Raw genomic sequence first — 24,032 nt, 5'->3', positions numbered from 1 at the left:
AATATGCAGTGTGATATCATCTGAGCAGCCCACAGAGTGAGGCCAGCACCACTGTCTCCGCTTTGTGGATTTTGTTGTTCATAATCACTTAGGTGATGCTTAGTAAATACCTGCAGGGAAAACAACCAAGCTGTTTTGAAATGATGAGACAGTGGAAAGGAGGGCAGGTACTTCCTTTCTTTTATTGAGATTTCTTGGTGTTTTTCATGGGCAACTTCCCCACTGCAGCTTACCGGGCATCGAGAAACATTCCTGTAGAAGCGATTGAAAGGAAATGTGTAAATGAGATGAGAAGGACTGAAAGCAGAAGGAAGGTGAGGGTCTCAGCAGAGTTATCCCATCATAACCGCTCCCATTTTGCAGACAGCCAGAGGAATATTCCCACTTACCTTGGGGAACATGGGCAGGCCATGCCATGAACATCATAATGGGCAAGTATAAGGCAGGGCTGGAACTTGCTAGTTGCAAGTCCAGGCACCTGTTGGTTTGGCACCCAAAAAGCACATGTGGACCAGGAGATGCAGTTCAGGGAAAAAGACTCTCTTGTTTTTTCCTCCCAAGACTACTCCCATGAGGAGGTAGCATGAAGAACAACCATCTCAACGCGTGGCAGATGGGCATTTTGTTTTAGCAGGTGGCAATCTTAGTCCTTCATCAAACACTCATGCACTTCTTTTATTTCCTGAAATATCACTGTTCCATGGAGGCAAGCCAGATTTAGCCAGATTTTTTGCCTCGTGCCCAGTGTGATGGCTAGGAAAACTGAGGCACGGGTGACTTGGCGACTCGGGCAGGTGAGGGGCAACGTTTGAGAGCAGAAGCAGGGTGCAGGCTGCTTGCCTGCCCGAGGTTGCAGTTCTGTGGCTCACCCCAAAATCCAGCTGCTATCTCCATCCCAGGAAAACGTTTTTCTCTGGTGTGGCATTTCCCAGTGCAAAGCCCCTTAGGTATTAATCTGACTCTTGGCTCACCTTCGGGCGTGCGGGGACCATTTGGAGGTGAGACCTTCATGCACGACTGCTGCTGTGAATGGAGCGGGAGTGATTTACAGCCCGCCGAGCGCAAGTTGCCAACCTGGATTTCTGCTCCCTAGTTGCTTTGTGTAATCAGAAAAACAGTGGTAAAGGTGGGAAAAAACAAAAGGAAAGAAAAAAGGGCGGGGGGGAGTGTGGGGGCGGGAGAGGAGAGGGCTGGAGAAGATGAAGGAGGGAGAGAAGAGTTAAAGGCAGGAGAGAATCCCCCCGGCAGGGGAGTGGGGAGCGCCGGGCTTTGTGCTGCGGGGCCCGCCGGCGGCTGCGCCCCCAGAGATTCCCCCGTGACACTTCCACGAGGCAGAGGGGGAGGAGGAGGAGGTAGAGGTGGAGGAGACAAGCCGGGGGTGTGGAGCAGGGGGGGCTAGCAGAAACAAAAGGAAACCAGCTGCAGAACTTCCTGAAGGCGGAGAGGGGGCCGCGGGAGCGCGCAGTGCCGGGCGGCTGCCTGCGGCGCTGGGGAGGGGGCGGCAGCGGGACCCTGCCCGCCGCGCCTCGGCCACCATGACCAGCGCGATCCTGAGGAGGAACTCCAGCAAGCAGGGCCTGCAGAACCTCATCAGGTGAGCGCCCACCTGCCCGCGGGGACCCGGCTCCGGCTCCGGCTGGACGTGCCCGCGCCGAGGGGCGCGGGGGGGGCGCCGCGGGGAAAGGGAGCGTGCTTCACACCGACCATCTGCGTGTCCCTTTAAATCCGAATTTCGTCCTCACCCTGGTCTTGCAGCAGACCCGATGCGTTGGAAGGAAGGATAATAGATAACCCTCCCTCTCCTCCCCAAAAGCTGTATGAGAAAAGCAGATTTGAACTTACTGATGGCTTTTCCAGGAGCTCCCAACTGAAATAACTGAGCACAACTGTACTGTGACACTCACCTGAGCCGCTGGTTTCCCCTCTCCCTGCCAGGGATGTCTCAGTACGTGGCTTTTTGTGTCTCCTGAGTGCTGAACGCTTCTGCCTAGAAAAAGGATTTTTCCTTTTTCCCCGCAGGAGCCGTACGTTGTGCACGCTGTGATGCGCGTTTTTAATTCAGAGATCAGTAAAGGGCCGGATCCTCCCAGGGCTGCGAGCTGACACTGTTCCTTTTTCGATTTAATTGATCACAATAGTGCTTTGAACCTTTCTCTCAGAGTATAATTGCCAGGGTAGGGAAGTGGATGGCTCAGCTGGGCTTGTTCCCGTTTGTCAGCCGGCGCTGAGCCGGGGAGGACGGCTACATTGTCTGCTGGCTCTGGGATTCCCTGCCATGCGGTCACTGTGCTCTTCCCTGGGGGCTGAATTGCTGCTGCCCTCCGTGGGTCTCTGGGATCCGTCTCTGGATGATGGTGGTGTGCCGTGCTGATGGCCCTGGCTGGGCTGAAGAGAGGCACCTCTCACCCCTCATATTTATCTGAGCAGCTGGGTAGGTGAGAGGTGGAATTAGGGAGTGCTGGACTCACACTGGGCATGTTGGGTGCCTCTTGGCTCCCTTGTGCTCACTGTGACTGCTGGTCTCCAGCTGGAAGGTGGAGGATGTCACGGTGGGGTTTATTTCACCAGGCATTTTCCAATCAATTTGGCATCTCCTTGATTGGTAATGCAGCCTCTAAGCCTCATCTCTCAAATAAGTTTCTTGCCTTGGAAGGTAAATGCGTGCCCACAGCCCGTCCAGCCCTTGCCATTTCCTGCCCTTCTGGACCCAGGGGAGATGGCAGAAAAGCTCCCACTGCCTGCACAGGCCCCGGGGTGGGGAGTGGGCAGGAGAAGCTGACTCCTCTGGGTTCATCTTTTGTTTGGCCTGTTGGACCCATGCCCTGGTCTGAGGCCAGGGGGACTGGGATCTGAGTTACACATCCCTGTTTCGGAACAGGGCTTTGTCAGGGGCTCGCGAGGGGTAGGGAAACCTCTGTGGTGTGCAGAAGGCAGGGACAGGCTCGGATTTGGGGCCAGCTGGTACTGAGGAAGGCCAGGCCAGGCAGATGAACTGGGTGGGAATTGCCTGCTTACAGCTGGGTAGCAATTTATTTTGCAGGGTGACAGATGGGGGGGAGCAAGGGGAAGCTCATGTGCTTCATGCAGAGAAAAGGGGTGTCCAAAGAACTGTCCTCAGCACAGCCTAAACCAGGGGTGTTTTCCTGTCCTGAGTGACATCTCCAAGTTCCTCCTGCTGTGGATAAGGGACTTCTGGTGTCCCAGAGACTCACAGGGACTTTTTTACAAGGTGATACATTTCCTGAGTGGAGTTATTACACTTAACCAGATTGAGGTTTAGCTTTATGGCTGTGTTTTCGAGTCCTTACAGATGAGGAGTGGAGTGGGGTGTGAGGGATTTCCATTTGTTTACACACAAAAAGCCTCACTTATGCTCACAGGATTCAACAGCAGAACAGGCAGGGTCTGCTCCATACACACCATAGCCTATTTTGCAGTTGTATTTGTCTCTGGAACTGTTTCTTCTGGAGTTGCTGAGATGGGCTGTGGGGCTGGCTCTGCAAGCCCTGCCACCTTGGCTGCAGGAAGGCGCTTCTTTAGTGAATGCCTTGAGGCTCCTGGCTTGAAGATACATTGCTGTTGAGATTGCTGTGCTCTGCTTTTCTCTGTCCCAAGGTGACTGCCACAGAGTGCTTACACTGTGCTGGTCCCGGGCTCTTCTGGTGTGGCCAAGTGCTTTGGAGACCTGGAGCACAGGAGTGAAAACAGCTGCTCAGAGCCACAGTCACGAGCACTGGGGACATCAGTGTGGTGTCAGGATCTACCAGGCTGCTCCTGCTGCAGGCCAGCAGCAGGGATAACCTGGGAATTACCTCCTCTGAGCATTGCTCAGCTACGGGAACTGCTTGCCGGCTGTGCAGCAGCTGGGTTAAGGGTTCCTGAGCTGAAACCAGTGTAAGTCTTGTGGATTTGGGGCTGAAGAGCTGAGTCCCAGTGCTTTATGCATCCTGCCTTGTGCTTGATACAAAACCCCAGTGTTTCAGACAAAGGGGTCCATTGGTGAAGCATCACCCAAACATCAGTCCCAGGAGTCAGATTTGTGTGGAATGGCTTTTCCACTGACTGAGAGGCATGCGGTGCTCTGAGTGGTTTGGTGTGCTTGGGGTCACTAGGACACCTTAGAGACACCTGGAGGCTGAAGCACTGAGCCAGTATCCTAGGAAATGTCTTTCACCTCTGCCCAGCCAGCAGGTGGACTGGAACAATTAGCCCTCCTTCTTCCTCACTGGCTTTGCAGAAGGTGCAGACAGGGACATTCCATTGACATCTGGAAAGCTAGAGGCTGAAAAGAGCCCAGGGTTAGGCCTTGCAACTGCAGAGCACGAGTGGTTGAGTAATTACCTGGGAAAGGTATGGGAAGAATGGGCAATTGCAGGCCTATCTACCTTCCCTGCCTTGGCCTGTGTGCCCAGGCACTCCTTGTCCAGCATAGTTTCTCTATCAGGATATCACTGGGGAAATATTTCTCCCCCTGTAGCACGCTTTCAGCGATGATCCCTCACACGCCCACAAGGCTTTGTATTTTTTTAAAGCCCTCTCCAAACATGAGGCACTTTATCTTGTTATCACGATCTCTTTTTCCTTATCCTTCTAATGAATTCCTATAAATAAGATAGGGATCCAGCACCTGTCATGTCGATTCATTCAGTTCATTATCTGCTCCTGCTGGAATTTTACTCTCCTATTTATCGAGCCTGAAGTGTTTCACAAAAGAATATGGCTGTTTAATTAACCTACAGATCAGCCTCTCAGTAAAGCAGCTGTGCTGCTCCTTGGAACTGGCTCACTGGGCCTCGTGCTGAGTGCTGTGGTGGCTTGCAGCAGTTGTGTCCCCATCGCTGGCTCTGGGTGCCTGGCTGGGACGTGCAGCCAAGGGGTGAAGTGTGTGGGCACAGGGATGTGAGCTGGAAGCACTGCTGGTCTGTTTTATCCGGCATGTGGGTGATCCTGGGGTGCCATTAGGAAGTGAGCTAGGATTTGTTCTTGGGGGAAAAGGACAGTGTTCTTACAGGCTACAACAGCCCTTTGCTTCCCAGCACAGTGGGGACCTGGTCCAGAGCAGGGGCTCTGGAGCGTGGCTGCTGCACGAGCAACAAATAAACCAGTGTCTCTAATTATATGTCTTTGCAATGCCACAGAGTCTGAAGTGCAAATAATGCTGTGGGAAAAGGGCGCTGAATCTCGAGGATGAAAAATCTCAGGGGAAGAAAACAAGTCAGAAAATTGATCACAGGATAGAGCTAATTGTTTACTCTGTAGGATGGGATTTTTGCTTTGTTATCTTCTGTGGCTTCATTAACATGGGAAGCCAGAATGTGAGATCTGAAATGAATCTTTTATGACTCTGTGTTTTGGCCTGCTATAGGAGATGAGATGCCTGCCCCCTCCAGCACTTGAATACTGGCACTCATGAGGGGGTTGCAGGGCCCCTTCTTTCTCCCAGCAAGACGTTACTGCATTTTCAAGCAATGTTCTTGGTGATGCTTAGAGTTCCTCAGCACTAGGGGTAGCTTTACAATTCCCTGAACTCCTTGAATTTTGGTGCGTGGTGTGAGTGTAATATTTAGTTTGATCAGGATATGGGGGCTCTGCCCAGCCCTGTGGGATGCCTTCCTTTCTGCCTGCGTGCGATGTTTCCCAAAGTCTGCCAGGATGTGTCTCAGCAGGGAAGATGCTACTCCAGTATTTTTGTCTTGACCTCCTGAGTGCTGAGCTGGGAACAAGGAGCTTGGGAAGGCTGGATGGTGCTTTGAGGGAGAAGAACATTTTTTTGTGGGATGGGGGAGTGTGTGGTTGATGCCAGGACATGGTCTGGGCACAGTTTGTTGCCTGGTAGATAGCTACTGCCTCCAGGGCCTATTGCAGCACCACTTTGCTTCAGCTCCCTGGCTCTTAGACAGGTGTAGGGAGCGAGGAAGTCTTGGTGTGAAGAAGTGGGACAGCTCTTTAGTGGAGGATGGGGAAACTGAAACATGTAGGAATGAGCCAGTAGCTGAGCTGTTGTGTGGGAAAAGGAGGGAGATGGGGACAGCAGGGGACACAGGGCCTTCATCAGTGTGATTCATGCTTTGCAATGCAGCCTACACATGTCATGAGGAGCCTAAGGTGCTCCCCTTCTTGAATCTTCTCTATTTTGATGTTTTTATTAGTGGCCTTCATTTTTTTCTTATATCCCTCTGTGCGCCATTGCCGTGGCCAGGGCAGAACAGATGGGCACCTTTGTGGAACCCACAAACGGAGTGTGCATGGAAAGGGAGACATCAGCAGAGGCTGCTGGCAGGGAGGAGGGTCCAGGAGAGCCCCTTGGGCCAGACTGATGGCATGCCTGGGGGATTTCCACATCCCAGGGTGGCTTCTGTGGTGCCAGCTGCTTGCAGAGTGATGCCACCATGTTTTGCAATCCAGGAGGAACCTGGGGATTTGCAACCCAGCTGAGCTGTGGGGCAGGGTGAGGGTAAGGGCTAAGCCAGTGTGTGGTGGGTAAGTCCCTCCCTGGGTGCCTTGTGGGGTGCCCACCCTCAGCTTTCACCCCAAAGACAACAGCTTATCCTTTCTCTCTGGTTGAAGCAGCTCATCTGTCCCCTCTGAGTACTCCGTGGATCCATTCCCAGATTTTTTCTAGCCCTGGGGTTTGTTTTGTCAGAATTCCACCTACCACTGACCTTTCCCAGAAACCAGAGCATGGGTCTTGTTTGCCTTTAGCCTGGCCTGACTCAGATTTTTACCTGCTCTCAGGCAATTGGATGTTCAGGGCCTGAACTTTGAGCCCATGGAAATTTTGGGAAGCTGTAGTGAGCCTTTGAGCCCATCAGGGCTGCGCAGGTTATCGGCATCCTCTGATGGTGTGGAGAAAGACCATGATGTATCTGAGTATGGTTCAGCTAGAAAGAGCACTGGATGGAGAACCTGAGGGCTGAGACTTTACAGCCGGGATGGTGTGTGAAAACTAAATTTCAGCTTCCAGATTATTTTGATTTCTCCTTTTCCCTCCATTTCTAACTCTTTCGATGGAGCATCAAAAAGCATCAGCACCATCCCTCAGCTCCAAGGGCAAAGGGCAGCTGGGGCTGCCAAGTGTCTCTGTCCCACAGCAAGAAGCTGGGGTGCCATGCCCTCAAATTTTGAGATCAGTATTTTGGGGCAAGGACTCTTTTCCTCATGAAGACGCTCTGCCCTGGCGCAGCAGGGACCGAGGGCTTGCTGCTGACTGTTCCTGCTGCAGGAACAAGTCGGCAGCCCTGAACCCAGAGAGCCTCAACGCTCCCAGGGATGGGAGCAGGGTGTTCTCACGGCCTCCCCGAGCCTCCTGCCGCTGCTCGGACACCAAACTCCCTCCTGCTGCTGGGGGAGCGCCTCGGCCGGGGCTGCACAGGGAGGGCCAAGCCAGCTGTGCTGTAAAAATGTAAAAACCACCGCGCTGATACAAATCGTGCTCTTAATCCCGGCCTGGAGCAGGGATAAGGCAATTGCTCGCCTTTCTAGGCTCAGACTTGTTTTCCAGCAGGAGTGTATCAAGGATGCTGGCTGACTGTAGCCAAGGCAGGGAGGCTGTGGAGTCTTGCTTTTCTCTTAAGGAGGAGAAAAATAAAATACAAAAGCTGGGTAAGGCAGTCTGCATCTCTTTGACAAGTCTATTTTCTCCTCTGACATGCTTCTCCCTTGCAAAAACAGAGCCTAGACTTCCTGCCCTGTGGAAAAAAACCCTCCAATTCCTTGAACCTTAGGGCTGAGATGGAGAGACCGTGAGAAAGAGCCGTGGCTGTGGGTTGTACACAGCACTGATTTCTCACACCTACTGAATGCAGTGCAGTGCTGGGAGGGCTCAGGCTCCAGCCCTTTCCTCCCCCCTGCCAAATTCCTGACCAGTGATGTTAATACATTATTGCACCAGCCTATCTGTGTGCTAAGGACCTGCGGTCCTGAGGGTGCAATTCATCATCTTGGGTGCAATTCGTTTGGATTCTGTCTGCCATGATTAAAATCAATAATAATAAAAAGAAACTGTTGTTCCCACTGGTTGCCTCATGCCTCTGTGAGTGGTTGTGCATCACCTATGGCATCTGGAAGCATGGAGCATTCCATGTACCTTTTTGGAGCCACAGTCCTGTGAGTGGCAGGAGGGGACAGATGAAGCTCCTGATGAAGAACCAGCCCTGCTTTCATCCCTCCTCCAGGGTCTGCTTCTGCCATTTGCCACCAGCTTTCTCAAGTGTGTCTTGTTTTGCCTTTGGAGGCAGTAAATTACCATCTTGGGGCTTTCCCTGCCTGTCACCCCACAGTGACAGGTCGATCTTTGCAGGGGATTTAATGAAGGCTAAACTAGGCAGAGTTTTATGTGTGGCACATGTGATGCATGGCTGCACATCTGCACGTCCTTCTCAGGGCAGAAATGGAATGTTCTTGTGTGGAGGAAATCCAAGATCTGTTTAAAAAAAGAAGAGTTGCTTTTATTTTTGAAAGGGAGATAGGTCTCTGTGATGCTCAATGTGGTTTTCCTTCTATTTCTGCTTGATGAAATTTTGGGATGCATCATATTCTGTTCAGATGCCTTGGTATGTCCTTATCACCCAATACGTGCTGCCTTTCCACAGCCCCAGTTCTAGAAGGAGGTGGAGATGGGCTCTGTGGCCACTTCTGGGTGTGAAGCAGCTCTGTCCTGCTGTTCACATCCTGAAGGTGACCCCTGATTTATAGGAGAAATGGAGAGACGTGGCTGAGACTGCACAGCTACGTGTGGGGTGGGGAAGCTTGGTATGAGAAAAAGGCTGAGGGTGAAGCACATAGATGCATTTTTTCCTCTCCCCCTGCCCCCCCTCCTTGTTCAAACTCTGTAGCCTGGACTCTGAACGGAGCAATGCAGCTGAGGAATTACATGAATGTATGGGAGGGAGAGGCTTGTGGAGTATCTCTGGCTGCCTTTGACTGACACACTGCTGTTCCAGAGCTGGAATAACTCTCTCGAGGCAAGGCTGAAATAAACTTCAGGCTGTGACGTAATAATTCTTGATTTTATTTCTTTTCTCAGTCTCCCTGTACCGTACCGCTATCCACACCCCCTTCCTTATTCAGCGGGATGATGACCCAGCTGCAATCTTTGCTATCCAGGCACGTTCCTCCTAAGGCATGGAAAACCATGACTTCTCTGGTGGCCTGACACCAGTAGTCCTGAGTGACATGAGTGGAGGCATTATCTGCGTATTTCAGCATACTTGACTCAGTCACACAGAGCCATTATGTGCCACTAATAAGGGATTAATTTGGTGGCAGAAGATCAAGTGGGTGAGGCAGTTGCAGCCCTCAGAGGGTGTCCTCTTCCCTTTCGTGTGACAGGGTGAGCTGCACATCTCCTGCCAGCAGTCAGGGCCCTTTATAAATGTGTGATAAATGCAATATGAAATAAAGCCTGGCAGCTCTGCTTGGCAGCAGATGAGCTTGTTGATGGCCCTAGGCTGTATTCTGCACTGATGTTGTATCTGGCACTCTGACAGGGCAATGCAGGCTGCGGTGGATTGCATGGAAGGGGAAGGTTCCTTGCATTGGTTTCTGGCATCTCCCTTTCCCCAAACCTCAACAGAGTGGAGATGGGATGGCTGCTGGGGGAGGCAGGGCTGCTCTTCCCGATTCTTCTCTAGTTCATGCAGCCCTATGGCTTCCAGGGAATATTTCCAGCTGTGGTGGACACTGGGTTTTTCACAGGTGATGGACAATGTATCTTTTGTGGTTGCACGTGGCTCCTCCTAAATCCTGTTCCCAAAACCTCTTCCCTCTTGTACCCTGGCTTTGTGGGGGCAAACTACCCAACAGAGGCAGCAACCAAAGCCAACACACTCCTGGCCTGGTACCCCAGTGAGCTCAGGAGACAGAAATGTCCAGTGCGCTGGTAGAGGGTTCCTGAGTTTTTCTGGCACAGGTCTGCAAAGCCCAAAGCCGCTGGGAGGCATTTGATTTTCCTTTCTGGAATTAGCTTTAGTGCTGAAGGTTGGGTTTGGGCCAGCAAAGCTTCCTTTGAGCCGTCAACCATGCAAAAGACTCCTCAACTCTGCAGAGTTTTCCTTAAACACAGCTCATCTGGTGCCAGAAATTTCCCTTGCCTGAATATCAAAATCTCCTCAAGTGCCGGTGAGGAATCGCCCAAAGGAAACGTGACCTTCCCAGCCACGCTGGCTTGTCTGGAGCAGGCGTTTGTGGCCGTGTGGAACAGGGCAGCCGGAGCGCGGGTGCCTGCATTGCTGTGCTGCAGGAAGAGGTGTTTGGGAGTGCAAACAGAAATAAAGCCCCACCCTTGGCTGGGGGTCTAGAGGGAGGTGAGGTCAAGAGCTGGATCTGAGACAGGCTGCTGGCCCCGGTCAGAGCAGAAATCTCGGCATCCCAAATGCTTGGCAGGCAGTGTCTCTGTGGGCACAGCTGAACCAAGGTGCCTTCAGCTCATCCTTACAACTCCAGGGTATCCTGAGGAAAAGAGAAGCCCATTCCACAAAACGTGTTTGGCTCAACCATGACCTCCAAAAGCTGTTGGCAGAGATGTAGCGATCGTGTAAGAGAAATGACCCAGCCCTTTGATGAACTCTTGCTGGAAGAAATCTTGCCACAGCTCTGGGCTGCTGGGGCCACTGAGGTCTTTCTATCTTTTCTCCTCCCTTCTCCAATCACAGTGAGGTTTGTTTAAGGGGGTGAATTTCCTTTCACATTTCATGAAAATCCCTCTATAGAGGAGTTTTATAAAGGCAGGTGGCTGGATGCAGGAGGTTAGCATGCTGTAGCTCATCTTGCAACTCCTCAAGCTTCAAGTCCTGCTTTCCCTTTCCCCATCCTGTGATGGGTGAAATGAAGTTGAGAACTCTTGGTCCCGCTGGCAGCTATGAGTCTGCTTCTTCCCCAAACCTCCCCAGCCTGGACCAGCCTGGGACAGTGCTGGATGGAGGCGAAGATACACGGGACCAGCCTGTTCCTGGAGCAGTGGGTAATTATTTCTAGAATTGGGAAGGACAGTAGTGAAATACCACTGTGGGCTGAGCATGTTGAGTTGCTGAATACGGCTGTGAACAATTAGACCAAACGGGAGACCATGGCCCCGTTTTAGTAAATGGAACCATTTGGAAATTAAATCTTTCCACCTTTTTTGCTTCGAAAGGCAATTTAACAGCTGATCCCCTGCTCACACTTGTGCTTGTCCAAATTGAAATGGCACATTTTGTCTGGAGTCCAACAAACCCCTGTAGCTGACCCAAACACAAGGACTTTGGCAAGGCTTAGTTTCTCATTTGCTTGTGTTTTTTGCTTCATTTTGTTTTGTTTGTTTTTCACTAAAGACAAATATTTATGCTGCTAGGTCAGTCCAAAAGTAATCGTCCTTTTTCCTCTGCTTGTCAGTGTGATTACTGAACCCCAGCGCATCGCTTATTAAACCTCACTCCCCTACCAGCCTATTTGAGCATGACAGAGAGCTCAGAGTCTGAAAATAAACTCGGTTTAGGTGTTTGCTGGAGGGTGCTGGTATTTTTGAATCTGTGGGGGCTTTATCTGCAGCCCCTACTGCTGAGCAGAGGCATACTGTTCCCAGCATCGCAGCCCCCCCAGGATGCTCAGAGTGTCTGACATACATCCCAGCACAGCAGCGGGCAGCCTGGAAGCTGGGATTGCACTGTGACAAACCTGGGCTGCTCTGTGGCAAAGGGAGCTGGGAAAGTTATTTCTCTGCTTTTGCAGAAAAATCCTTCTCCCCGAGACGGTCGCCCCTGGCTCTGTCCTCAGCCTGTTCGAAGGATGCAGGGACAGAATAGCGAGCCGGTGAGGTCATGGGGAGAGAGTTAGTCACATCCAACTGGGAAAGGGAGAGGGCTGCCAACCAGTGCTGCTCTCACAGTGTGGAAAGCTCATGTGATTCGGAAGGGACCCCCCCTCCAGGCTCCCTAGAGCACCCTGGCCAAGCTGGGGGTGTTGGTGGAGCACCGCCTCTGCAGCAGCTCTCCGAGGAACTGGAGGAGGGAGTGAAAGATTTTAATCGAAATCCAACTTGTTCTGGCATAAACATGGACTTTGCTTCTCGTAACTGGGGTGATATGGGCAAGAGGGGGTTAAGAGCTTTTCCGAATTGGAGACTATCTGGAGCTGTCGCACAAGGGAGGGAGATCATGGCAGAGTTTAATGAATGACTTCATTTATATATTAAAAAAAAAAAAACAACAACATGGTGGCTTCCTGCCAGGTCCACAGACAAGGGTTTCTATGGGAACCTGAGGAAAAATAATAAATAAGAGTGTGGGATGAGTTGGGAAGGGAGGAGGGGAGCCCAGGCTCTGCTCTGGGTCTGCTTTGTTCCTCATGGAGACCAAGGTGGCAAGGGGTGATGAGGGGGTAAAAAGGGAAAGAGCTGAATTTGGTGCTTGCAGAAAGACCCCACCCAAAAGAAGGCAAGCAGTAACTACATGGCAGTGGAGCATTCTCTTGGCCTAGTCCTGCAGTCTGCTTTGTTCCCTGCTCCTCCCTGGGCAACCTTTCTTCATTGGGCTCACAACCTGGTTTTGCTGCCTTGAGGCAGGTGGGAGTTTGGAAGGGCAGTGATTTGAGTCATCCCCAGCTTCCTGACAGAGTGGTGGTGGGAGCACTGTGCAAAGGGATGCTACTGAGGCTAAGCTCAACAGTCCTGCTGGCACTGCAGAGTAAAACAGGCTCTGAGTGAGTCTTCCCTGGAAAGGCTAACAGGGTTCACAATGTAATTACAGAGGCTACATTTTTCATCAGTTAATCCCAATGGGCTTTTTTCTCCCCCTGTTGCTGGGATAAGGAGGTATCTGTCCTGAACTTCATAAGAAAACAGGTTTTTGGTGAGACCCATGGTGAAGTGAGGCCCTCTCACATGCTTCATAGCCCAGACTGAGGGCAAAGCTGGGCAGGCTGGCAGAGTGGCACTCCTGGGGCCTGCTCCTCATTCGCTCCAACTGGGCCGAAACAAGTCTCGACTAAGGCATTTCTGTTTGGGCTTTCCCCCCATTTTCCTTTCCACAGGCTGTTTGTTCCAATCTGAATAATGGTGCACTGTATCTCCCATTGAGAGGTTCACCCTAAGAGGACCACGGTCCTCAGGGTGTGCCTGAGGTGGGGGAGTGCAGGTCAGGCTGGGTCCTGCTGCTGGGGGGAGATCGGCTTCTCAGCTCCCATGTGTGTGTCTTCCTGAAAGATACTTCTGCGAACAGGCTTAAAAATGCCAGGGAAACAGCCTTTGTGTCTGTTTTGGACCTGGCTGAGCCAGGGGTGAGCGGGGTGAGGCGGCATCTGCCCCAGCATCAGCTCTGTGTACCGCAGACCAGACCTGCCCAGCTCCAGCTGCCATCACAGGCCCTTGGTGGGTGGTGGCCACCCCATGGCATGTCCCTTTCTGCCTGAATCTCAGCTGGGGCTGCCAGTGGAGCAGGAGCCTGTCCCACGAGGGAGTGGCTGGACTGGCGTTATCACCAGAGAAGGAATGTGGCATCCGCCTTATCACTTCCTTGGGGATGCAGGAGGCTGTTCTGCTGGCAGAGGCATTATTATCTAGCAGCTGAGATGTCTGGGAGAAGCCAGGACAGGTTTTTCTTCTCGCAGGGGTGGCAGGAAGCCAGGCAGGGCAGAGCAGGACATAGGTGCTGCCCTCCGCCACTGTCTCCTGGGCTCCTAATCAGGCAGGAGCAGCTCAACTCATGAGGAAACTCATCCCTAGGGTACAGTCTTGCCTTCTGTGGGCCAAAGCTTGAGATGCAGGTGTTGGATATCTTACAGCACTGCAAGACCCTTTACAAACCCTTCAGACATCTTGCAGCGTTGCAGGACCATTTACAAACCCTTCTGGGGGTGCAAAGCTATTTTTGCAGGGAGTGGTGCTTTCCAGTGGGCTTCAGCCCACAGGCAGGTGGCTGTCTGGTAGGAAGAGGATATGCACCACATCTTCCTTCTGGAGACCTGCAGGCTCTCCTGCACCCTTCTCCCAGTCCCTGTGTCCCAGCTTATCCTTGCCCATCGGTCAGTCCCGCTGCGGAGCTGTGCTGGTGGAGGTGAGGATGCCACTTTGGGGATCACCACCCATGGTGGGGGCACTCCTCTGCAGAAGGCTCCTGTTTGCTGGGGGGAGCCCAGACACCTCAGAGGATTGTTATTAGGGTTCACAGGACTGCCTGGTGGCATTAAAGATGGTTTTCCCTCTGGCTTGGCAGGCTGACAGCACAGTGGAGCGTGGAGGATGAGGAGGAGGCGGCGAGAGAGCGGCGGCGGCGGGAGCGGGAGAAGCAGCTGCGGTCCCAGGCAGAGGAGGGCTTGAATGGCACTGTCTCCTGCTCGGAGAGCGCGGCTCTGGCACAGGAAAACCAGTAAGAAACACCCCTGGATAAAGCCTTCAGCAGCACACCTTGCAGCAAACCCCTCCTGCAGCCACCCAGTGTGTGTCCCTGTTGTTGGGGTGGTTTGGGAAAGATGGGGAAGTTCTCTAATAAGTTTGGGCTGGGGTATGTAGTGCACACTAGCAAATAGTGTGCTTTCTTGTTTGGAGAGAAAACCCCAGAAGTCCTGCTTTGATCGTTTTCTTGGCTGGAGGCTGAGGGTTTTACTGCCCTGAGAGTTTACACTGGGATAGCTTGGGACAGGCTGGGCTCTGGCACGGAGTCACCATTGCCAGATTTCAGTGCTTGGTTAAATTTCAACTTGGGAGTCATCCTACACCAAAAATAATGGAGTTCCTGATATGTGCAGAGTCAGACATGCCTGAGGATGTGATGCACAACCCCAGGCAGATCACAGTGCAAGGGCTGGGCTTCCCATTCCTCCCTCAGAGGATGCTGCCCTGCCACTGGGAAGCATGAAGCAGCACCTGAACTGGTGCAGTTCACAGCTCTGAGGGTTAAAATTAACTTTGTGCTTTAATGGGGCATGTTCTAAATGGAAAGAGCTCAGGAGGCATTAATGGAGATGCTGAGCTATCTGCTGTCAAAGAAGAAACACCTGCAGAAGGGATAGGATGACATCCCCAGCATCCCACACCACATCCTACTGCAGCCTCCCCATGTCCATGGTTCAGTGGCCCAGATGCTGTGCAGCACTGGGGCTAGCACAAAAACTAGTCTGGACTCTGAATTGCCGAATTCTTGACTCAAAGTCTTCAGTCTTACCTTTATGTGTTCAACTTATTTCTAAATCTGTTGAACACAATGGACAAGTGGTGGCAAGATTTGGAGTTATAGCCACAGAGAAGCAATATCTTCATTGTACTGGAAAAATAGCAAAAGTTGTGTATGAAAATCTATTCTTTTTCCATTAAAAGACTTTTTTTCCAAGATACTTCCAAAATTATTCAGGACTTCTTTTTTTTTTTTTTTTTTCCTTCCCCCTTTTTTTTTTTAAATATGTAAAAGCATTGCAAAACACCATCACAATCTTTTGTGGAAATACACACGGTGATATTCTGCAGACAAAACCGCTGCAGTCTGTTCTAAAAGCAAACAGAAGGTCTGGAAAGTAATAATAGTCATTAGCTTTTCCAAACCCCCTTTCACGTGGGGGCTAGGAAATAACTCGAAAAGGTCTTTCAAAGAGCAGATGAGCTCTCTGGTGTCTGCTTTGCTGGTCGGTGCTGTGAGCAGCCTCGGGCCCAGAGCAGTGTGCAGCAGCCCCAGTAACCCAGGCTGCAGGCTCCAGTCCTGCTGGCGTGGGCACTGCCCTGCTGCTGGCCCTGCAGGACCACTGGCATTGCCCAAATTTAATTGAGTGTTTAAGAGGGCAATGACAAGAACAGCTCCAAAAATGAAGGGTTTTGGTCCCTGCTCCAGGATGCCAAAGCTTGCTGGGCCAGGCTCAACCACAAGGATGTTCCTTCTTCCCCAGCCATTCCCTGGTTTTGTTTACAGCTGCTGACAGCCACCTGGGCTTGCTCATGCAGCCAGGGTCAGCCCTGGCTATTAATCTCCTGAAAAGCTTCATTCTCTCTTGTGTAGATCCTGCCCCCTCCTTCCTGTGGCTCTTCCCACACTGGGGCTCATCCTATCCATGTCATTCCCCTTAGTTCAAACCCACGCCTGCATTTCCTTGCTCCAAAGGGACAGAGTGAACCTCCTGTTCCCCCTTAACCGAGCTAAAGAAAACCAGAAATAGTCAGGAGGACAGAGGGTTTGCAGGAAGGACAGGAGTGTCCTTGGAGCCAGAGGGATGGACATCAGCTGGGGTGATGGGGCTGTGCTGGCTTTGTGCTGCTCCTGGAGCTGTGTTTTCAGAGGGACAGGGAATCAGCCAGTTTTCTACCAGCATTCAGCCAGTCTCCCTCGCTCCCTGGGAGCTTTTCTGTTAGTCTGAGCACACATTTGTGGTCAGGGCCACAAATACTGGAATGATTTTGCCATGGCTATCTTCAACAGTGCAGCTCGTCTGAAGAAGAATAAATGGAATAACTGGAAGGAGAGAGGGACTGTGCCAGGCTGTGGCTCTTTCAGGCCAGGTTTAGGCCTTTTTGTGTGCCTCTCTGTGCTTATTTTCCTTCTTGCTGTGTTTCAGCTATGACTTCAAGCCATCTGGGACTTCGGAGCTGGAGGAAGATGAGGGGTTCAGTGACTGGTCCCAGAAGCTGGAGCAGCGCAAGCAGAGGTGGGTAGGACCCAGATGAACTGAGGGGAGTGAGGGGTGCCCATGTCCCCAGCAAAAGGACTGTCCCTCAGGAGGGGTGACAAACCCAGGTGAAGCCTAGCACGTGTAAGAATGAGGCTGGAGTCTGGAGCATCAGCAGGACAGAGGAGGCCCCACACCGCTGGGCCAGCTGCCCCCTGCCTGCCATTTGGGCTGGCAGGGAGGGATGGCCCAGGGGCAGCCCCAGGCTTTGGGATGTTTGGATTGAGCTTTGTGCTCCGAGCAGTGGCAGCCTGCCAGGACGCCTGGGTTTGGAGAAGTGACAACAGCAGATTTAAGCCACCTGAGCTGCTGCAGGGGCTGAAACGGTCTCTAACATAATCCAGGCCAGCCTAAAAAGCTGTTCTAAGTTATTGCTGCTTCCTGGCTCATGTCAACATAGTAGGTGTTATGGCCCCAGCCCACCTTGTGCCTGACTCCTCTTCTAGCAGGGAAAAACAGGCAGCAAAGAGCCCTGAGAGGTGCCTGTGTGCCAGCTGCTTAGTCCCCATCTCCCATCACTCCTCCCTTACAGAACTAAACCAAACTCCTGCCTTAACCACTTCCCTTGGATGCCAGCTACCTGCACATGAACTCTGTGACTCAGCTCTCTTGGCAGCTTGATTTTGTAGGGAATTTTTGGCATAGCCTCTTCTTTACCCCGAAGAATTCTTTGCACAGAGAGGTGGTGGATGCCCCTTCCCTGGAAGCATTCAAGGTCAGGTTGGACAGGGCTGGATCAGAAACCTGATCTGATTTAAAAGGTTCCTGCTTATTTCAGAGGGATTGGACTAGATGACCTTTAAAGGTCCTTTCCAACCCAAACTATCCTGTGACTGCAAAAATGCTTAAGATTAATATTTACTGCTGAATAAATAAAAAGAGCTCAAAGTTTTGATACTTTTCTCCAAACGTTGTGGCTGAACCACGCTGCAAGCTGTACCTTTGCAGCCCTGACCCCACAAGCACTTCTCAAACACTTCCAAGGCCCAGCACAACGTGACTATAACATCTGTGGGAGCAATTAGAAATCATCTGCTTTTTGGTTTGCTGCCTCTTTTTTTAGCCCCCTTGCAAAGAGCTTTTCTGCAAAGAAAGGCTACTGCTATTCCTTCCTTGGCCTTCAAAAGAGAATTAGTTGGAATTAACATTATGCTCCCCAGGTATTTCTCCTTGGGTTTTTATGTGATGCTTGTGTTTATCCTGTAGCAGGAGGGGAGGGTGCTGAGCAGGGCGTGGTGATCATGGCAGGTGGAGCCCATCACTGAGAGGTGGTACTTTAAAAGCAGGAGCTGTAGCTGAAGGCTGCTTTGCTAAGGACTGGTTGGGAGAGGCAGCTGAAGGGGCTCAGACTCTGTGGGCTTGCTGGGGGCAGGCTTTTTGCAAGGGCTGGGCTTGCTTCATAGTAGGGGCTGTGCCTGTAAAGTCCTTTCAGCAGCTTTGTCCTTGGGGACCTGCCTCACTCAAAGGACAAGTTTGGAGTGTGCTGTGAGCACAGGTGGGTTGTGTGTCTGCCTGTGGTGCCCTGTGCTGGGACAAGCAGTGCTGTGGTCAGGATTTTCCAGCTCTCTTTGCTCCTGTTTAACTGAAGATGAAGCAAATCCTGGTTTTTAAGTGGTGGCTGTGAAAGACTGGATGGAGACAGCTGCTCTCTGTTGGACGGAACTAAACCAGGTCCTGCATCCCCTGAGGGCCTTGGTGCTAAGGCACATTTTCTTTTTGGTCCTGGTTCCCCTCTTAGAGTAGGAGATTCATGCTATCAGCTGTGTGCCAGCCCAGCTGCCTCCCATGCAACACTGCTGTGGTATGAAAGGTATCCTACAGGCTACACTGTGTTTGCTGGCCTTAATTTTTAATATGAGCTTGCACTTGAGCTGGAGACATTGCTGGTATCCTGGTGGAGAGCTGCTGGCTTCCTGGGCCTCCAGAGCCTGTTTGCTCTTGGTGAGAGGATGATGAGAAACAAGTCAAGTGTCCCAGCACATGCATCATCTTTTTCCCCATGTAGTCAATGTGGAGGGCTGGTGGCTGACCTGTGAGCTGCCTTCCCCAGCAGAGAGGTGGGTGGAAAGGTCTTCTTGGAACTTGTTTTTGTGTTTTGGTGCTGCCTGTCGAGGGAGGAGCAGTGAGTCAGCCTTGCCCTTTGGCAGCTGCCTGTTAGCCAGCTCTCTAGCCCTGCTCTCTCAAGCCAGGCAATTTTCTAAGAACTGGGTGGGAGGAGAGAGCTCTTTTGGCTGGGGAAAGTAAGATGGCAATAACAGCTTGGTGTGTGGCTGTGAGCCAGTGAGAGTGCTGGGATTCTGTAGTCCTGGTGTCCCTGTTCCCAAAGGAATGGGCTGCTCTGCTTTTGCAAAGCTGATTATATGAAGATACTCCTGGGTCTCCTCCTGCAGCCTTGGAGAGCTGGGGCAATTCTCTTGTACCAAACCCACTGTGGTGTTTTAAACCCCTAAGCCAAGGGGCGACCCCATCTGCTTTGAAATACCTTTGTTTTGCTGGGATGTGAGATGAGGGATGTGAGCAGAGGTGTAACTTTTTCCAGTGGGCAGAACTGAGGCTTGGGATCAGGTGTCAATACAGCATTGCTTGTGAAGGATTGTGCCTTGCCCATGAAATGATTCCAGGGGAGTGGCTCTGCAGTCTTGCCCTGGAGTTTAGTTTCAGCTTGAGAAGCATCTTCCTGTGTTGTTGGTTGGGCTGGCCTCCAGCAAGAGACTCTGTTAACATGGAAGATGAGTTTAGGCAGAGAAGGGCTGTGTCTGGTGCACCACACTGAATTAATGCTGGGAACCATGGGGGCAGCATCAGATTTGTGTTTGACTGCAGGATGTGCTGATGCACCTGGAATTTTATCTAGCTAAAATTTTAGCTAGCTAGAATTTTAGTAGACAGGCAGGGAATTGAGCCAGCACCACATCATGGTAGCAGTGTCCTCTCTGCCAGGGGTTTGAGCAGAGGGCTCTTCTCTGCTTCCCTATGGGTTTTGCCCATCATGATGCTGGAAATGTGCAGATACCTTCAACTCTGCCATAGCTCTTAGCTGAGCTGAGGTTTGGACATCTGAAGTGGGGGAATGAAATGTGACTGCTGTTATATCTGGGTGCCTGGAACTGGCTGTGAGCTCTGGTGTGGAATAATCAGCAAGCTGTAGGCTTGGGGTAGTGAAAAAATTGGATTTCTAGAGGTCTTGGGTACCTCATGGTGTTTCTAGGCTCATAACTGTGCTTTTCTTCTTTGATCTCTCCCATGTCTAGGTCTCCACGACAGTCATACGAAGAAGAGGACAGTGGTGTGAGGGAAGCTCAGGTCAAACTGGAGCAGATCCAGCTGGATCAGGAAAGCCCAGAGGAGAATGTGGTTGTCAGAGAGGAAGAGAGGCAGTGCCAGGAGGAAGAAGAGGCCCAAGAGCAGGAAGAAGGGGAGCAAGCTGAGCAAGAGGTGGGGTCAGGAGGAGCTGACCTTGTTTCCTGAGGTCTGGTGGGAGAGCTGATGCTGGGGGCAGCTCTCCTGTGTCTTGGCTCACCATTGCTGCTGGACGTTGAGCCCAGGCAGACACTAGATGTGCTTTCGTGGCATAACCTGGGGCTGGTGCCACTCTGGCCTGCGTGCTGTGCCTTCTTACGGTCACTGCAGGCAGCCTCTGCCCTTTGGTGAAGGTGATGTGTTTGCTCCCAGAGTTTGTGGTGGCTTTGCCATGTCCCTGTCACACTGAGGAGGAAAGTGTTAATTCCCCTGTGGCCTTGTGGGCAGTGAGTAGCTTTACAGGAGAACTCCAATCTAAATTATGCTGCTTGTTTTTCTGTCCCCAGCCTTTATCACACCTTTGAAGTGCTTTGTCGTGATAGATCTCTTAGCCTTGCATTGTTCCCAGCTGAGGTCGTTTTTTTGTTTGTTTGTTCTGATAATCCCTGATTAAGGGAGGGGGAGAGAGAGAGAGACAAAGCTGGAATTCAAGTGGTGTGCAAGTTGGAGGATTGAGCTTCAAATACAATTTGTAAATGGGTTTTGACTCTCTGCGGGTAGTAAGATTTTTGCATTTGAACTGAGTGTTGCTCTTTCCAACCCTTTTTTTCTAAGGCAGCTTCTCTCTCACTCCTTTTGGCTTCTAAATGAGAAATTAATGTTTCCCTATCTCAATTGTGGTAAGAGATCTTTATAACTGATGGCAGGACCCCTTTTCATACCATTTGGGAATTTTGAACCTGCAGAATTTCTGATTTGTGTCCTCCCTTCCAAATGACATATGAGCTGCTTCCTGAATGCTTCCAAATTAGATAATGTTAACTCAAAAGTTTCCGTGCTTTTGTGTTTATTTAGTGTGAAGCAGGAAGCCTGGGAGATGGAAAAATCACTGTTGTTGCATAATGAGCAGTTTGACCAACTCACTTCCTGGCTTGTTCTTTTCCTGCACTCAGGAGAAGAAGAGAAGGCGAAATGATGGAGAGAAAGAAGAAGAAACACCAGAGAAACGCCCAAAGACCCCAAGCCTTGCCAGCCTGGAGGAGGAGGAGCTGTGCTCTGACCACACTGCAGTGTGCTCCACAAAGGTTTGTGTTCCTGGGGCCCCTCTGGATGCCCGACAACTGTCACAACAGAGGCCCCAACTAGTGGAGAGCAAAGATTATCCAGGGCTTACAGCAGTGTGGGGCGTGAGTCCCGTTATCTGTCCTGCTACAAGCTGAGACAAACCACTTGAGCAATTTGCCCCATCTTTCATGGCTGTCAACCTCCTCTCCTCCTACTCTGCCTGCTTGAGCTGTTGAGGCTGTAGTAATCACTCCAAAAGTCTAAAGTTCATTGAGGGCTCCAGGAAATACTGTGATACTGAGATACCTTGTGCTTTCAACTTGTGTAGTCTTTAACAAAATTCACAAGAACTTAATCCTAAAGAAATTTCCCTTCTAAAAGGAAAAAAAAACAGTAACTGAAACAGTGTCATTTCTCTCTTACTTAGAACAAAATGTATGACTCAAGTTGTTTAAACAAATGGGGATTTGTGATCTCTGAAGCATTGTGTCCTTCCCAATCACTTCTCTCTGCACTGATGCTCTTGTGAAACTTCCATTATTAACACCACCTGAATTGCATCTTATGGCTTGTGTTGCATCTACTACAAATCCTCAGCTCTGTGTGTGTGCTTTTGAATACAATAGATAAAGATAAGTGATTCTGTACTGAATGGGTTTTCTTGTCTTTGTAAGCCCTAACCTTTTTGATTGTAGCAGTGAGGGAGATGGTGAGGAGTCTGTGTAGCCTGTTGATCTGCTATTAGAACTACCTTTGCTTTTATTGAAGTTAGTTTTGTGTTATTCACAGCTTACTCAATATTTCCTGACTGGGGGTGATTGTATGAGTACTTCCTTTTGCATCTGTAAATAGATGGCAAGAGGAAGGTTTCATCATCTACAGCCATCAGATTCTTGCTCTTAGTGGAGAATCCATTTTGTAGTCAAATTAACAAAGGGGAGACAGAGTGGGTGTGGATGCAGGCTGGGTGCTAATGCCAGGTTTGAAAAGTGTGGTGAGAGTAGCCAAAGAATGTTCCTGAAGTGGGACTGGTGAGAAAATGTGGAAAACACTTTCAGCAACTTTTATGTGCTGAAAATTCTGTCTTTACAACCCGAAAACACACATAGCTTCTTGACCTTAGCTTAACTACTGCTGCTAGGATTAGCTCAGGGAAGGGTTTAGAAATGCAGTCTCTCTGTTTTATAATGGTGATGTCAGAGCTCTCCCGCACACTAAGCTGGATGTAAAACTGTTCAGGACAAATCTGAGCTTGGAATCCTTCCAAAGGAAGGATCATCTTTGCACCCAGCTAGCAGGGCTCTGTGAACACTGAGAATGAAGCACACTGGCTATCAAGAAGGTGTTTTGGCACAGGAAGCTCAGCAGAAGCCCTGCTTGTAGTGGAAAGACAAAAGCATCTGCAGTCGGTGGTGTGTTCCCCTGCCAGATGTGGCTGGTGGAGGCTGGGACACATCTGGGGCAAGCTGATGTTGGGTGATGGGATGTTTGGGGTTCAGAGGGCCAGTCTGGCCTGAGGGCAGCCCTGAGTTTTGGGGCTGGCTGAATGAGCAACTGTGGTTTCTTCTGGCCTTCAGAAAGTGCTTTGGGACCAGGGAAAAGCACAATTCTCACTGCAGGGAAATGCCAGGGGTGCGGGGAGGTGGTCTACAAATAGCACAGTGAAAGTTCGTTCCTACCTAGACTGTCACACTGAGACACATTGCCACTTACAGCTCTTTCTAGGCCCCTCTGTGTTTAACCTGATGCTTGTTCATGACCTTTCAGAAGTGCCTGTGTATGGTTTGCACCTGCACATCATCTCCCTAGCAGGGTGGGCAAGGCTTTTTCCTGGCTTTTTCCTATTGGCATATACTTGTGCTTGGGAAGCTGAGGCCAGGATCTGGCAGGTTTCCCTTTCAGGTTGGTGCTGTGGCTTGCCAGGTACCAGCCTGCCCATCAAGGAGCAAGGTGAAATCATGGCTGAGAGGCAAGCAGCAGCTCCTGCAGCAGCAAGCAAAGGAGTGGGCTGACAGCAGGCAGACAGAGCAGCTGATGGGCTTCTGAAGTGCTGCTGGGGGAGGCCCTGCAGAGTGACTCTGCCCAGGTCATCTCTATTAGCCAGGGTTGCACTATTTGGTTGTTCTCTAATGGGCTTTGTGCTCTTGGGAACAGCTGGTAAATGTGTCCTCTATGTGACATGGTCTTGTCTTCTGTTTAGCTAAAATTTAGCACCAGCATCCTGAAAGCATCTTAAAGGATCATTTAGTGCTGTTTTTTATCTGCTGACTTGGTAGGTGATGTTTCCTGTGGCACAGGCAGCAGTTTTACAGGGGGAGAAGGCTCCTTTTTACTTGGTTGCTGCTCTTTGACTCTGTGGGAGCTGGTGTTAAGAAAGCCCCCCTTTGGCTTTAAGGTGATTTTTCTCTCTGTATGCTTGTTTTCTGAGGCATGAAGGAGTCACAAGGTTTAGCAACATTTCAGCTTTCCTTTCCTGAGTGGTTGTGAAGTGTTTGCTTGCCTTCCTGTCTTGGCCAAAGAGTTATTGCACAGGAGCCTCTGGTGCAGAACTCTTTCTGATGGCTTCTTGACATGAAGAGCTGCCTTGCAGGTGGCTCCATGTGCTGGCTTGCCCTGTCTTTGTGCTTCTCTGGCGTGGATAAGTTGACCTAAACCCCCCCCTGCCTGTGCTGCTCCCATGCTTGGCTTCTCTTCTGCAGATGTGGCATCTAGTTTTCCTCGTTGTCTTTCTGTGCTTGCCATTTCCCTTTCTGTCTGGCTAGGAAACCAAAGGTTTGAGAGAGACCTTCTCCTTCACCAGAGCGAGCAGAGAAAATGGTCCTGGTTGGTGTTTCAGCTGTCAGTCAATTTACACACTGTTGGTTTGCCCCCCAAAGTGGTTGGGATTC

The 24,032-nt window shown here is 50.9% G+C and overlaps 1 protein-coding gene and 1 long non-coding RNA gene across 4 annotated transcripts in view; one reads left to right on the top strand and one right to left on the bottom strand.

Annotated features, from left to right (window-relative positions):
• The window catches only part of LSP1 (lymphocyte specific protein 1), a 48,253-nt gene that overhangs the window by 10,363 nt on the left and 13,858 nt on the right, over positions 1-24,032 (top strand). The window contains exons 1-6 of one of the 3 annotated variants that reach the window (XM_063398178.1): positions 1,112-1,126; positions 1,438-1,594; positions 14,187-14,339; positions 16,510-16,599; positions 19,872-20,055; positions 21,033-21,164. In XM_063398178.1, the coding sequence (XP_063254248.1) occupies positions 1,536-1,594; positions 14,187-14,339; positions 16,510-16,599; positions 19,872-20,055; positions 21,033-21,164 (618 nt within the window). In that variant the 5' untranslated portion in view covers positions 1,112-1,126; positions 1,438-1,535. Of the gene's footprint in view, positions 1-1,111; positions 1,127-1,211; positions 1,595-14,186; positions 14,340-16,509; positions 16,600-19,871; positions 20,056-21,032; positions 21,165-24,032 lie in introns of those variants that run through there. The other 2 variants (XM_063398177.1, XM_063398176.1) reach the window with 2 other exon arrangements.
• LOC134551076 (uncharacterized) lies at positions 171-2,722 on the bottom strand. The gene is made up of 3 exons (XR_010080523.1): positions 1,905-2,722; positions 1,607-1,813; positions 171-1,096 (listed from the first exon to the last, which is right to left on the bottom strand). It is a non-coding gene; the product is annotated as an uncharacterized LOC134551076 (long non-coding RNA).

Source organism: Prinia subflava, chromosome 5, assembly GCF_021018805.1.
Source record: "Prinia subflava isolate CZ2003 ecotype Zambia chromosome 5, Cam_Psub_1.2, whole genome shotgun sequence".
Lineage (NCBI taxonomy): Eukaryota > Metazoa > Chordata > Aves > Passeriformes > Cisticolidae > Prinia > Prinia subflava.
The sequence above is the reverse complement of the archived record's forward strand: the minus strand, read 5'-3'. Positions and strand labels throughout refer to the sequence as shown.